This window comes from Populus euphratica, unplaced genomic scaffold (genome assembly GCF_000495115.2).
Source record: "Populus euphratica unplaced genomic scaffold, PopEup_1.0 scaffold507.1, whole genome shotgun sequence".
NCBI classification, from domain to species: domain Eukaryota; kingdom Viridiplantae; phylum Streptophyta; class Magnoliopsida; order Malpighiales; family Salicaceae; genus Populus; species Populus euphratica.
The window spans coordinates 12188-25302 of NW_011500383.1; the positions used below are offsets into that span (position 1 = coordinate 12188).

The following is a 13115-nucleotide window of genomic DNA, read 5'->3' on the forward strand; positions in this document are numbered from 1 at the left end:
ATAATTAGTTTCATGTAAAAAATAAAAATCCTAACTAAGATTTTTATTTTAGTTATAAAGTTAATAAATTTTTAAAGATATTTTAATTGACTTCAAAATTTTCAACATAAAATTTATGCTCTTATATATTAATAATTTTTTTTGTGAAGTTATTTGATGTTCTTTTGTATAAAAATCATTTTTTATTCCGTGCAAAGTTGTTTTTGTAGACAGACTCGTCTAATTTTTATCCAGATAGATTACCTCCAATGTTCCCTTCCATATACACCTCATGTCAGGCAGAGACTTCAAGCTTAATGTTTCCAAATTTGACAACCCCTGCATCAAAAGAAATTTTGTGCACTTTTGAACTATATAATTTTGGTAAATAGATGAACGAATTGTCCATATGAACTTCAGCAAAAAACTTATCAACAAAAGGACAGAAGTAGACATGGCAACAAGACATGGGAATATGAAATCATAAGCTGCAGGACTGAAACAATCAACTCAGTATTAGCAAATGGAGGTTTATCTTCCTCTTCAAATACTTCCATTAATTGGGGGAAGAGCCTCAATTTCACTCAAACTGGGAAAGTACAAAGATTGAAAAATCTAGGTAGGATTTCATTACAATAATTAATTTCTTACTTCTTAAGCCCTGCATCAAGAGACAGGGAAAGATACTGTTAGACAACTCCTTTTAAATTTAGTGGATGGCTAAAGGATTTATCTCTACTTATCAATTACTATAGTTTCAGAAATTTGAAGGAAGAAATCAACACGTACTGAAGTTGATAATTTAAATTAAAGAGGAAAAAGATTATTGGAGTAATATAAAGGGCGTACTTGGAGCTGTGCAGACAAATTTCCCAATTCTTTGTGGCCATCAATTTCTAGAAATTGCACGGAAGGCAATTCGGCAACAAAATTCTTTGGACCAAAGAAGCTGCAGTTTGAAATAGACAATTCTCTTAGCTTAGGGAACTTGATGATGGCATCTCTGGTGAGTGCAACTCCTTCTACACTGTAAAATATTTGCTTTAAATTATGAGCTTTAAGAATCCGCATATTTTCCAGGTTCAGAAGGCTTGGAGACACAGATACAGGGAAGACATATTCCAGTTTACCACACTCGGATATGATGATAGTTTTTAATTGTGGGAAGCAAGGAGACTCTGGAATTATTTCCCTTTCACTATCCTCTTCTCTGATAATATGCTTCAATTCATGACAATCTCTTATCTCAAGTGTTTCTAGCCGTGGTAGACTTTGAAGAGTTAGAGACACAGGGACAGGAAAGACATATTCCAGTTTACCACAGCGTTCTATGAAGATATCTTTTAATTTTGGGAAGCCAGGAGACTCTGGAATTATGTCCCTTTCACCATCCTCTTCTCTGATAATATGCTTCAATTGACCGCATTTACTTATGTAAAGTCTTTCTAGCTTTGGCAGACAACGAGCGAGGGACGGTGTGAAGATAAATGTCAGTTTGTTGAGAGAATCCAAATCAGAACAGCAAGATTTTGGAGGCTGACATGCTTGGTGGGCCTCTTCCATATACATTTGACCTCAGGTAACCCTCGCAGCAGTAACACTTTTAAAGATGACAGCAGCGGCAGCTCCTTCTCCTTATTGCTTCCTTCATCAGGCAGCTCACCTAATTCAAATGCCTCTTCCAATGATTTGCAATCCTTAATTTCCACCTTCCTTAGATTGTTCAGATCTGGCAGCAATTTTGCTGGAAACAGAACGCGAACATCCCCACAATTGTTCACCAGTACAGATTCTAATCTTAGTAAGAAGCCGTTTTGCTGTTCATAGGCGGCCAATCTTATCAGAGAACAATAATATAGTTTTTCACTCTCATGAAAACAATTTATATGATGTATAAATAGGAGAAAAAGGAGTAGAAAAAACAGGATTAAATACTTCTTAGAGATTACATATTATTGTTTCAGTTTTATGCGAAAAAAAGGTCACTACAACTCCTAATAATTAGTTTCATGTAAAAAATAAAAAATAAATACTAACTAAGATTTCTATTTTAGTTATAAAGTTAATAAATTTTTAAAGATATTTTAATTGACTTCAAAATTTTCAACATAAAATTTATGCTCTTATATATTAATAATTTTTTTTGTGAAGTTATTTGATGTTCTTTTGTATAAAAATCATTTTTTATTCCGTGCAAAGTTGTTTTTGTAGACAGACTCGTCTAATTTTTATCCAGATAGATTACCTCCAATGTTCCCTTCCATATACACCTCATGTCAGGCAGAGACTTCAAGCTTAATGTTTCCAAATTTGACAACCCCTGCATCAAAAGAAATTTTGTGCACTTTTGAACTATATAATTTTGGTAAATAGATGAACGAATTGTCCATATGAACTTCAGCAAAAAACTTATCAACAAAAGGACAGAAGTAGACATGGCAACAAGACATGGGAATATGAAATCATAAGCTGCAGGACTGAAACAATCAACTCAGTATTAGCAAATGGAGGTTTATCTTCCTCTTCAAATACTTCCATTAATTGGGGGAAGAGCCTCAATTTCACTCAAACTGGGAAAGTACAAAGATTGAAAAATCTAGGTAGGATTTCATTACAATAATTAATTTCTTACTTCTTAAGCCCTGCATCAAGAGACAGGGAAAGATACTGTTAGACAACTCCTTTTAAATTTAGTGGATGGCTAAAGGATTTATCTCTACTTATCAATTACTATAGTTTCAGAAATTTGAAGGAAGAAATCAACACGTACTGAAGTTGATAATTTAAATTAAAGAGGAAAAAGATTATTGGAGTAAATTAGAGATAAGTTGAATAATAATTAGATGTTTGCGAAAGAAAGGTTAATACAACACAAAATATATGCTCTTATATATTAATAATTTTTTTGTGAAGTTATTGGATGTTCTTTTGTATAAAAATCATTTGTTATTCTGTGCAAAGTTGTTTTTAGTAGACAGACTTGACTAATTTTTATCCAGATAGAACCTCCAAAGTTCCCTTCCATATACACCTCGTGTCAGGCAGAGGTTGCAAGCATCAAAAGAAATTTGTTAGATATAATTCCTACCAAATTTTGTGCACTTTGGAATATGTAACATATATTGGTAAATAGATGAACGAATTGTCCCCAATACTTCAGCCAAAAATTTATCAACAAAAGGATATAAGTAGACATGGCAACAGGGCATGGGAATATGAAATCATAAGCTGCAGGACTGAAACAAACAACTCAATATTAGCAGATGGAGGTTTATCTTCCTCTTCAAATACTTCTATTAATTGGGGGAAGAGCCTCAATTTCACTCGAACTTGGAGAGCATAAAGATTGAAAAATCTAGGTAGGATTTCATTACAATAATTAACTTCTTACTTCTTAAGCCCTGCGTCAAGAGACAGGGAATGATACACTTAGACAACTCCTTTTCAATTTAGTGGATGGCTAAATGATTTATCAATTACTCCAGTTTCAGAAATTTAAAGGAAGAAATCAACATGTATTGAAGTTGACAATTTAAATTAAAAAGGAACAAAAATTACTGGAGAAATATAAAGGACGTACTTGGAGCTGTGCACACAAATTTCCCAACTCTTTGTGGCCATCGATTTTAAGATATTGCAAAGAAGGCAATTGGGCAGCAAAATTCTTTGGACCAAAAAAGCTGTCATTTGATATGGAAGAAAGAGACAATTTTCTTAGTCGAGGTAACTTGATGATGACATCTGTGGCGAGTGCATCTCCTTCTCTACTGTAAAATATTTGCTTTAAATTATGAGCTTCAAAAATCCACATGTCTTCCAGGTTTAGAAGGCTTGGACACACAGAGACAGGGAGGGCATATTCCAGTTTACCACAGCGAGATATAAGGAGTGTTTTTAATTTTGGGAAGATAGGAGACTCTGGAATTATTTCCCTTTCACCATCCTCTTCTATGATAATATGCTTCAATTCACCGCATTCACTTATGTAAAGGCTTTCTAGGTGTGGCACACTTTGAGCGAGGAACGGTGTAAAGATAAATGTCAGTTTGTGGAGAGAATCCAAATGCAGAAAATTAAGACTTCGGAGGCTGACATGTCCGGTGGGCCCCTTCCATATGCATTTGAGCTCAGGTAACCAGTACAGCTTTAACTTGGTTAAAGATGACAGAAGCGGTAGCTCCTCCTCTTCACTGCTTCCTTCATCAGGCTCACCTAATTCAAATACCTCTTCCAATGATTGGCAGACCTTAATTTCCACAGTGCTTAGATTTTTTAAAGCTCGCAGCAATTTTGCTGGAAACGGATTGCGAACATCCCCACAACCCCCCACTTGTACAGATTCTAATCTTTGTAAGAAGCCGTTTTGCTGCCCATGGACGGTCATCTTATCAGAGAAAAATATTATATTTTTTCACTCTCACAAAAACAATTTATATGATGTATAAATAGGAGAAAAAGGAATAGAAAAAACAGGATTAAATACTTCTTAGAGATTACATATTATTGTTTCAGTTTTTTTCTTAATTAGAGATAAGTTGAATAATAATTAGATGTTTGCGAAAGAAAGGTTAATACAACACAAAATATATGCTCTTATATATTAATAATTTTTTTGTGAAGTTATTTGATGTTCTTTTGTATAAAAATCATTTGTTATTCTGTGCAAAGTTGTTTTTAGTAGACAGACTTGACTAATTTTTATCCAGATAGAACCTCCAAAGTTCCCTTCCATATACACCTCGTGTCAGGCAGAGGTTGCAAGCATCAAAAGAAATTTGTTAGATATAATTCCTACCAAATTTTGTGCACTTTGGAATATGTAACATATATTGGTAAATAGATGAACGAATTGTCCCCAATACTTCAGCCAAAAATTTATCAACAAAAGGATATAAGTAGACATGGCAACAGGGCATGGGAATATGAAATCATAAGCTGCAGGACTGAAACAAACAACTCAATATTAGCAGATGGAGGTTTATCTTCCTCTTCAAATACTTCTATTAATTGGGGGAAGAGCCTCAATTTCACTCGAACTTGGAGAGCATAAAGATTGAAAAATCTAAGTAGGATTTCATTACAATAATTAACTTCTTACTTCTTAAGCCCTGCGTCAAGAGACAGGGAATGATACACTTAGACAACTCCTTTTCAATTTAGTGGATGGCTAAATGATTTATCAATTACTCCAGTTTCAGAAATTTAAAGGAAGAAATCAACATGTATTGAAGTTGACAATTTAAATTAAAAAGGAACAAAAATTATTGGAGAAATATAAAGGACGTACTTGGAGCTGTGCACACAAATTTCCCAACTCTTTGTGGCCATCGATTCTCAGAATTTGCAAGGAAGGCAATTGGGCAGCAAAATTCCTTGGACCAAAGAAGCTGTAATTTGATCCGGAAGAAAGAACCAATTCACTTAGTCGAGGGAACTTGATGATGCCATCTGTGGGGAGTGCATCTCCTTCTCCACTGTAAAATATTTGCTTTAAATTATGAGCTTTAAGAATCCGCATCTTTTGCAGGCTTGGAAATACAGAGACAGGGAGGATATATTCCAGTTTACCACACTCTTCTATGATGATAGTTTTTAATTCTGGGAAGCAAGGAGACTCTGGAATTATTTCCCTTTCACCATCCTCTTCTCTGATAATATGCTTCAATTCACCGCAATATCTTATGTCAAGGATTTCCAGCTTTGGCAGACTCAAAAGAGTTAGAGACACGAGGACAGGGAAGACATATTCCATTTTACCACAGCGTGATACACGGAGAGTTTTTAATTTTGGGAAGCAAGGAGACTCTGGAATTATTTCCCTTTCACCATCCTCTTCTCTGATAATATGCTTCAATTCACCGCAAAAACTTATCTCAAGTGTTTCTAGCTGTGGCAGACTTTGAAGAGTTCGAGACACGGAGACAGGGAGGACATATTCCAGTTTACCACAGCGTTCTATGAAGATATCTTTTAATTTTGGGAAGCGAGGAGACTCTGGAATTATGTCCCTTTCACCATCCTCTTTTCTGATAATATGCTTCAATTCATGACAATCTCTTATGTGAAGGGTTTCCAGCTTTGGCAGACTTTGAGCGAGGGACGGTGTGAAGATAAATGTCAGTTTGTCGAGAGAATCCAAATTCAGGCGAACAAGACTTTGGAGACTGACATGTCTGGCGGGCCCTTTCCATATGCATTTGAGCTCAGGTAACCTTCGCACCTGTAACTCTGTTAAAGATGACAGCAGCAGCGGCTTCTTCTCCTCACTGCTTCCTTCATCAGCCTCACCCAATTCAAATACCTCTTCCAATGATTTGCAGTCCTCAATTTCCACCCTCCTTAGATTTTTTAAACCTTGCCGCAATCTTGCTGGAAACTGAGTGGAAACATCCCCACAAGCCCTCACTCCTACACATTCTAATTTATGTAAAAACAATTGCTCAAATGTTTTCGCCTTTAAGGATGTACCAACCAAACTTATTCTTGTCGAGGTTGGGTATCGTCCTGGCAGAAGCCCATACCCTAATATTATATCATATTTGCGCAAGCTAACTGGAAAAACAAAATCTTTGGGAATGCATTTGACCTTCGGTATCCTCAATGATAATACGGCTAACTGAGACAACGAATGTAGTTCTCTTAGGCTTGCATTCATTCCTCCTGTGCTGGTGACAACATCCCATCCATCAAAGCTGCGATCCCCGATCAACAGCTCTTCTAACTTCTTCAACCTTCCAATCAAATTCACAGGGATCCTTCTTAGCCTTTCACAACCTGTCACATCCAACAACCTTAACTCCTTGAGCTCTCCTATTTCATCAGGTAGTTCTTCAATGGATGAGCACCACTGAAAAACAAGAATCTTTAGTCTCTGCAGCTTTCTCAACCAAATGAGGTCCTTACATCCACAATCCATCAACACCAACGATTGAAGTTTCGTTGAGAGTTCGAGTGATTGCAATGACAAACACCCTCCCTTAAGAGACAAAACTTCAATTGCTTTCATCCCTTCAAAAAACCTCTCTGGAACATTCAAACCAGAATCCACTTCTAATAATAGAACTTTGAGCTTTGGACATTCCAATCCTTCAGGAAGTTCCGCTAGTTTATTGCCCATTAACGAAATTGTTTCACAACCTTCAAAGCTTTTATTGCCCATTGGCCACTTCTTCAACCCAATGCCAGCCTTCACCATGAATCCATATTCTTTTGATGATGCTATCTGAATAGCAACATCACGAACCAAGTCATGCATTCTCACATGTTCTTCAGTTTCAGTGCCCAGCAACAAACAACAAGCTTTGAGGTCTTTGATTGCCACATGAACTTGTTCCCTTGCATCTTCAATGGGCTCCCCATCTTGATGTAATCCATAGCCAACTGCATATCTCGTCAAGTCCTCGACTGGAATGTTGTAATCTTCTGGAAATAAACAGCATAGCAAGAAACATAACTTGGTTTCCTTGGACTTCAAATAATCATAGCTCAACTTAAGACATGCATATGCATTTTTTTCTTCAATTTGATCCATGTCCGGAAATTGAGAGTTTTTTAGCTGTTTAGACACTCTTTTCCACTTAACTGCAGATTCATCTCTCAGAGCCCTTCCCATTGTCACGAGTGCTATTGGCAAGCCGTGGCATTCTCTCGCAACATCCCTTGCCACTTCGTTCAAGGTAGAGTCCCCATCATCTAAACCTGCACTGATTCTGAATAAATCCCATGCTTCTTTTTCAGGTAATTCTCTTAAGAACACTTTTTGCTGGCATTTCATAGAAGAACATGCTTTTGCACGACGTGTTGTTAGAAGAATTTTACAACCCCTGTGATCATCACCAAATGGGATCCCTATCTCTTTCAAGTCAATATGTTTCCAAACATCATCCAGGATTATAAGCATCTTCTTTCCCTGCAGTCTCTGCCATAATTCACTTGCTCTACCTTCTTTACTCGTTTTTTCAAATTTCAGATGTAAACTATCTGCCATTCGATCCTGGATGCCTATGACATTTGGATTCTGGGACACCGTAGCCATCAAAACTTCAGGAAAAAGCTGCGACTCTTTGGCTCTCCTGCCTACTTCTTTCACCAGGGTTGTTTTACCCACCCCTCCCATGCCGTGCAGTCCGATCATATTGACGTTGTCATCTTTGAGAGCTTTCATGATCTGTTTGAAAGCTTCTTCTGACGATTCTGAGGGCGTGAATTCCTTTGATGGGAGAAATTCTATGGGCTGAGGATGAGCTCTGTGGGACACTTTTGTAAAATTCTTTTCTAAAAGTTCTCTGAAAGTCTCCGACTTCTTGGCCTGTGCCTTGCTTAACTTGAATTGTCGCATGCAGTTTGGACACCAAGTGAAGCATTTGCCATTTTTTCCTATTTCATTTTCCAAGGGCTCCGCACCTTCAATTTCGTTTTCTGCATCTCTCAGCCACTTTTTCACATCTTCGTAAATTTCTTCAGCATTCCTTTCAGCAACTTCGACATCGTCTTGCAGACGTTCTTTTGCCGAAATCAGGTTCTCCTTTTGTTGTTTGAATTCTTTAACAAAATGGTGGAAACAGAACATGTAACGGAACTGCCTTCTTACTGGTTCCACCATGAGTTCTGCTAGCATAGTTGTAATGGATCCACAAGCACTTTCGATAGCCATTTTCCACAGGTCTGAAAATCAGAGAAATAAGGATACGGAACGTGAGCGTGAGTCACTACAAGTAAAAGAGGCGCAGAGAGAATGGGAATAGGAATTTCATTACCTTAACTTGGGAAAATATGTGCGAAAAGCACTGGTACTGAGTGCTCAATGAAATAGTAGCGGGAGGAAGAAAAGGAGAAGGCCTTTAGCTCTGCATGGAATCCAGCTTCAAAAGCAACAAGGCAAGGTATCAGAATTCTAACTGACACTTGTGAGTTAAAGCAGTAGTTCCCATTAAAAATGCATTTTGATGACATAATTAAGATCATATAGAGACAGTGACAGACAAACAAACAAAAAAAAGGTATAAAAGAAAGAAACGAGTGAAAGGTCCAGGATAATCACTCAGCCCGCTTCCAACCACAAATATAATTAACTAATCTAAGCTATGATCGGTCAAAGTTTTCGGTCAAAGTTTTTTTGGTTTTATTCTTTCTTTTTTTTAAATTAAAAAAAAAAAAAACAGGAAAAGACTTGCAAAGAAATAGAATTACTGGAATGAACACAATAAAGGATGAAACTCAAGCAATTAAAAATAAATTATATCTATGATGATCATCTCTGTGTCACACTCAATGAGGTAATATGATTAACCTATTACAATATTAAATAAATAAATAAAAGCTAAAAGAACTAGGTTTTGGGTGGCATCCTGATTGCGGTTAATTTCTTCATCCTTCTTTTGTGGTTTTATTTTATTTCAGTCCTTCAAATCTTTTTCTTTTGCTATTTCATCGAGTTGCTTTGCTCTTGAGTTGATGTGCTTGCCCTAGAATATGCATTATGCTAGGGATTACAGTTACATTACATAAGAAATTATAATTACAAATTATAATTAAAAATTTCAGTTTTTTTTAAAAAAACTAATTTATAAGAAAGGAGCAATATGACAACGTGAGTAAATTAAAGGAGAATTTTAAATCTTAAGGATTTTCAGAAAAGTATTTTTTTTAGATGTAAAATATTTTTAAAAAAATATAAAAAGTTTAGAAATATCATATTATTTATTAATTATAACAAATTTAGTTTTAAAAAATTTACTTATTATTTAAGAATTTTTTTTTTCAATTTTTCTTCATAGAATTTGATTTTTATATTAAATTTGGTCCTCATTTTATAATTTTTATTTATTTTTTAATTAAATTTTTTTATTTATCAAATTTAATTCTTATTATTTTAATTATTACTTATTCTATTTGAAATAATTTATAAAATTATAATTATAATTATTTTAATCTCATCATCTTTTAATTTTTTTATTTTTAGATATGATTTTTTTATTATTATTTATTTTATTTAAGGTAATTTATGAAATTATATTTTTTAAAATTTCATTCTCATTTAACTTTTTAATTTATAAGATATGTTTCTTATTATTTTTCAATTTATTTTACATAATATGACTAAATAGTAGAAAATATTTTTCAATTTATTTTTTATAATATTATCTAATATCAAAAAAATAATTTAAATTTATTTTAAAAAAAAAACATATTTTACATCAAACAAACAACTTGGATTATACTGCGACACGGAGATAACGGTAATCTCAAAAGTTAATAGATGATCGCCAAGTGTTCAACCTTATCTACCCGCTTGGAAAGGATAGAAAGTGGGAGAGAAAAAGCTTAAAAGGCTTTTTCAAAAAACAAAAAAACAGAGAGGAAAGGCACGGTAGAGATAAGATAGGGAGGTGGAAATAGAGGAGAAAAGGAAAGACTACGATAGTATTTTTCTATACATGCTCGTTTGATTTTATTTATTTTATTTTTTCATGCTCTTGCAAATAAGGCAAGAAAGGAGGACCTGAAATCACGGCAGCTAACAAGGAGAGAAATAGCGTTTGTTTTTTATTTTTTAAATTATTTTTTTATAAAATTATTTTTTTATTCTAAATTAATTTTTTTATTTTTATATTGATATTAAAAATAATATTAAAAAAAATAAAAAAAATATTATTTTAATATATTTATAAAATAAAAAAATATTTAAAAAACAACTACTTATTCAAACACTTAAAATAAAAATCTTAAAATCACAGCATGATAAAAGAAGAAAGAAAGGAATGGGATAAAGAAGGAAGAAAGCCAGTCTCGTAGAAAATAGAAGATGAAAATTAGTATGAAAAGGAGGCTATTTGTTTTTTTACTGTGTCAGAGTGGTTTTTATAATTATATTTAATTTATAAAAATGTTTAATTAATATATTTTTTAATATTTCTTGTTACTATATATATATATATATATAATATTTTAATATATTTTTAAATAAAAAATTATTCAAAAAAATATGTGTCACAATACTAAATTATAGTATATATTAAAAGATAAAAGAGTTTTTTATTTATTATTATTTACCGAGACTTATTTTATTGTGGATGTGGATGTTAATAGTGAATTTTTTTTTTAATTTTTAATTTGGTGTTTGAATTATTAATTTTTTTTTACATAATTGAATTTCTTAATGCTAAAATTAAAACTCAATTGCATTTTGTTTTAAGGATAAGAGTTGAATTAAAAGATAAATAACTGAAATGAAAAACTCGATAAAAATATGTAGTGATAATTATAAATAACATGTCACTATAATTTCTCAATATTACACATTATATTTTATATAGAATTTCTCAATATTACATTTTATATAGAATCTTGGAATTAAATTGAAATTTTCACAAATTGAATGAGCAAACTGAAGTTTTATCATTTTCAACCTCAAACTTAGAATTTTCACAAATCACATAATGAAATATTAAGATTTCTAACTCAAATTCATCATTAAAACAAACATAACTTAAAATCATTATTTTTACTTAAAATCTTTTAAAATCAACTATATAACTCATTATCAATAACAATCAACATATAATATTCAAATCAACTTATCAATCAAACCCAAAACACAATTTTCAAAACTCAAATATTCAAAAAAACAGAAAATTAAAGCCAAGAAAAACACATTTATACACATCAAAATATAAATCTTATATTTTAACTTATTTTCTCCAATTCTCTTCTTTTTTCTTTATCTTTTCCTCTTCTTCTTTTTTTCACTCACGGTTTTCTTTCTAAAAATTCAGAGCTCTTTATTTTTTACTATTTATATTTATAGACTCTTGGTTCAATTACTACAATACCGTTCTTTCATTTATACCTCTTTCCATGCCTCCAAGAATTTTGTTGCCTTTTTCTATTCTTTTTTATTTGCAAAAGATCACAATAAAACTGTATTCTTTTTATTAAGCTGTTAATTCATGCAGCTTTAGCTCTTGTTCTCTTTTCATGTTTAGCAACTCTGATCTGATCCATTTCTTTGCATGATATATAAGAGTTGCATGATATATAAGAGCAGGTTCTTACCTCTTGAAGTCTGCTGGATAAACCTATCAGCAGAAGATCCTGAAGCGATCCCAAATCACAGCTTCAATCCCCACCACAACCAATCTCCTCTTTCCCGTAGTCTGTCGTCCTCAATTGGGAAATGATCTCAAAAAATCACTTGATGCAACAAGTAGCTAATCCGCATAATTAAATAGTACTGTTACTGTAAACTACTAGGAAATTCAAGGAAAGTTAACAATAGCATTGATTCGATCAAGTAAGGGGCTCCGGTGCCCAGAGAGGACCTTGCCGTTAAGGAAATAACCATAGAAACTATGGAGCCCACTATTTATTAATCCATTTCTATTTACTACTATTTACTATTTATTTTTATTTATTATATTTCCAATTAAATTTCATCAAATCAATAATATATTAAAAATTCAATTCAATTCTAGCTTTGAACCCTGAGTTTTGTTTGTTCCATCTAGCATACAGGTTTAACAAATATGCTTCGCACTTGCAGCTGTGGTTTGCTGCGGGCATTTGGTAATTGGGAGAGGCTTTAGTTTCGTACCTGTTGATCTGCTTCGTATACACTTGGACCTCTTATTTTATTTTATATCGGTTGGATCCAAACTTAATCCAATACAAAATTAACATATTTATTATTTATTTAAGATAAATGATATAGCCTTAACATATTGGCGTACACTTAATATCATTAAATTTAATTTTAATTGATTAACATCTCACCGCAATAAATTTTACCATTTGCAACCAAAAAACAATTGACACCTTATTAATATAATTAATATAATAGAAAAAATATAGCGATTTAAAACAATTCATTAAAATGTTTGTAAATGTTTTTATTTTGTGACGAGGGTTCTTGTGTTATCTTTTATATATTATTATGTTACCTTTTATGTATTATTGTTGTCGTACATGGATGCGCAGCATAAAAATCATTTGAATTCGTCACCTAGTTGTTTAGTTCAAAACCACTAAAAAACCTAAGTATACTAATTCTATTAGAGATTCGAGAGTAAAGGATTAATTGTGGCTCAAGAAGGTATTAACACTCACAACACACTTTACCCATATAAGTTACTTTATGA

The 13115-nt window shown here is 32.9% G+C and overlaps 1 protein-coding gene and 4 long non-coding RNA genes across 13 annotated transcripts in view; 4 read left to right on the forward strand and 1 right to left on the reverse strand.

Moving 5' to 3' along the window:
• Window positions 1–137: 137 nt before the first annotated feature.
• The window catches only part of LOC105114259 (probable disease resistance protein At4g27220), a 45544-nt gene continuing 32566 nt past the window's right edge, over window positions 138–13115 (reverse strand). Inside the window, exons 1-6 of one of the 9 annotated variants that reach the window (XM_011010756.1) lie at window positions 12034–12182; window positions 8736–8840; window positions 6236–8643; window positions 5267–6184; window positions 2225–2299; window positions 1321–1796 (exon numbers count right to left, since the gene is read on the reverse strand). In XM_011010756.1, coding sequence (XP_011009058.1) covers window positions 1470–1796; window positions 2225–2299; window positions 5267–6184; window positions 6236–8632 — 3717 coding nt within the window. In that variant the 5' untranslated portion in view covers window positions 8633–8643; window positions 8736–8840; window positions 12034–12182 and the 3' untranslated portion in view covers window positions 1321–1469. Of the gene's footprint in view, window positions 319–828; window positions 1236–1320; window positions 1797–2224; window positions 2300–5266; window positions 8652–8735; window positions 8841–12033; window positions 12183–13115 lie in introns of those variants that run through there. The other 8 variants (XM_011010758.1, XM_011010755.1, XM_011010752.1 and 5 more) reach the window with 8 other exon arrangements.
• Window positions 937–1458, forward strand: LOC105114260 (uncharacterized). Its single transcript, XR_840104.1, has 2 exons — window positions 937–985; window positions 1260–1458. It is a non-coding gene; the product is annotated as an uncharacterized LOC105114260 (long non-coding RNA).
• On the forward strand, window positions 3560–6124 carry LOC105114258 (uncharacterized). Its single transcript, XR_840103.1, has 2 exons — window positions 3560–3979; window positions 6056–6124. It is a non-coding gene; the product is annotated as an uncharacterized LOC105114258 (long non-coding RNA).
• The window catches only part of LOC105114257 (uncharacterized), a 10667-nt gene continuing 6535 nt past the window's right edge, over window positions 8984–13115 (forward strand). Inside the window, exon 1 of the long non-coding RNA XR_840102.1 lies at window positions 8984–9004. This is a non-coding gene — a long non-coding RNA (uncharacterized LOC105114257). The remainder of the gene's footprint in view (window positions 9005–13115) is intronic.
• LOC105114256 (uncharacterized) lies at window positions 9046–9525 on the forward strand. Its single transcript, XR_840101.1, has 2 exons — window positions 9046–9254; window positions 9312–9525. It is a non-coding gene; the product is annotated as an uncharacterized LOC105114256 (long non-coding RNA).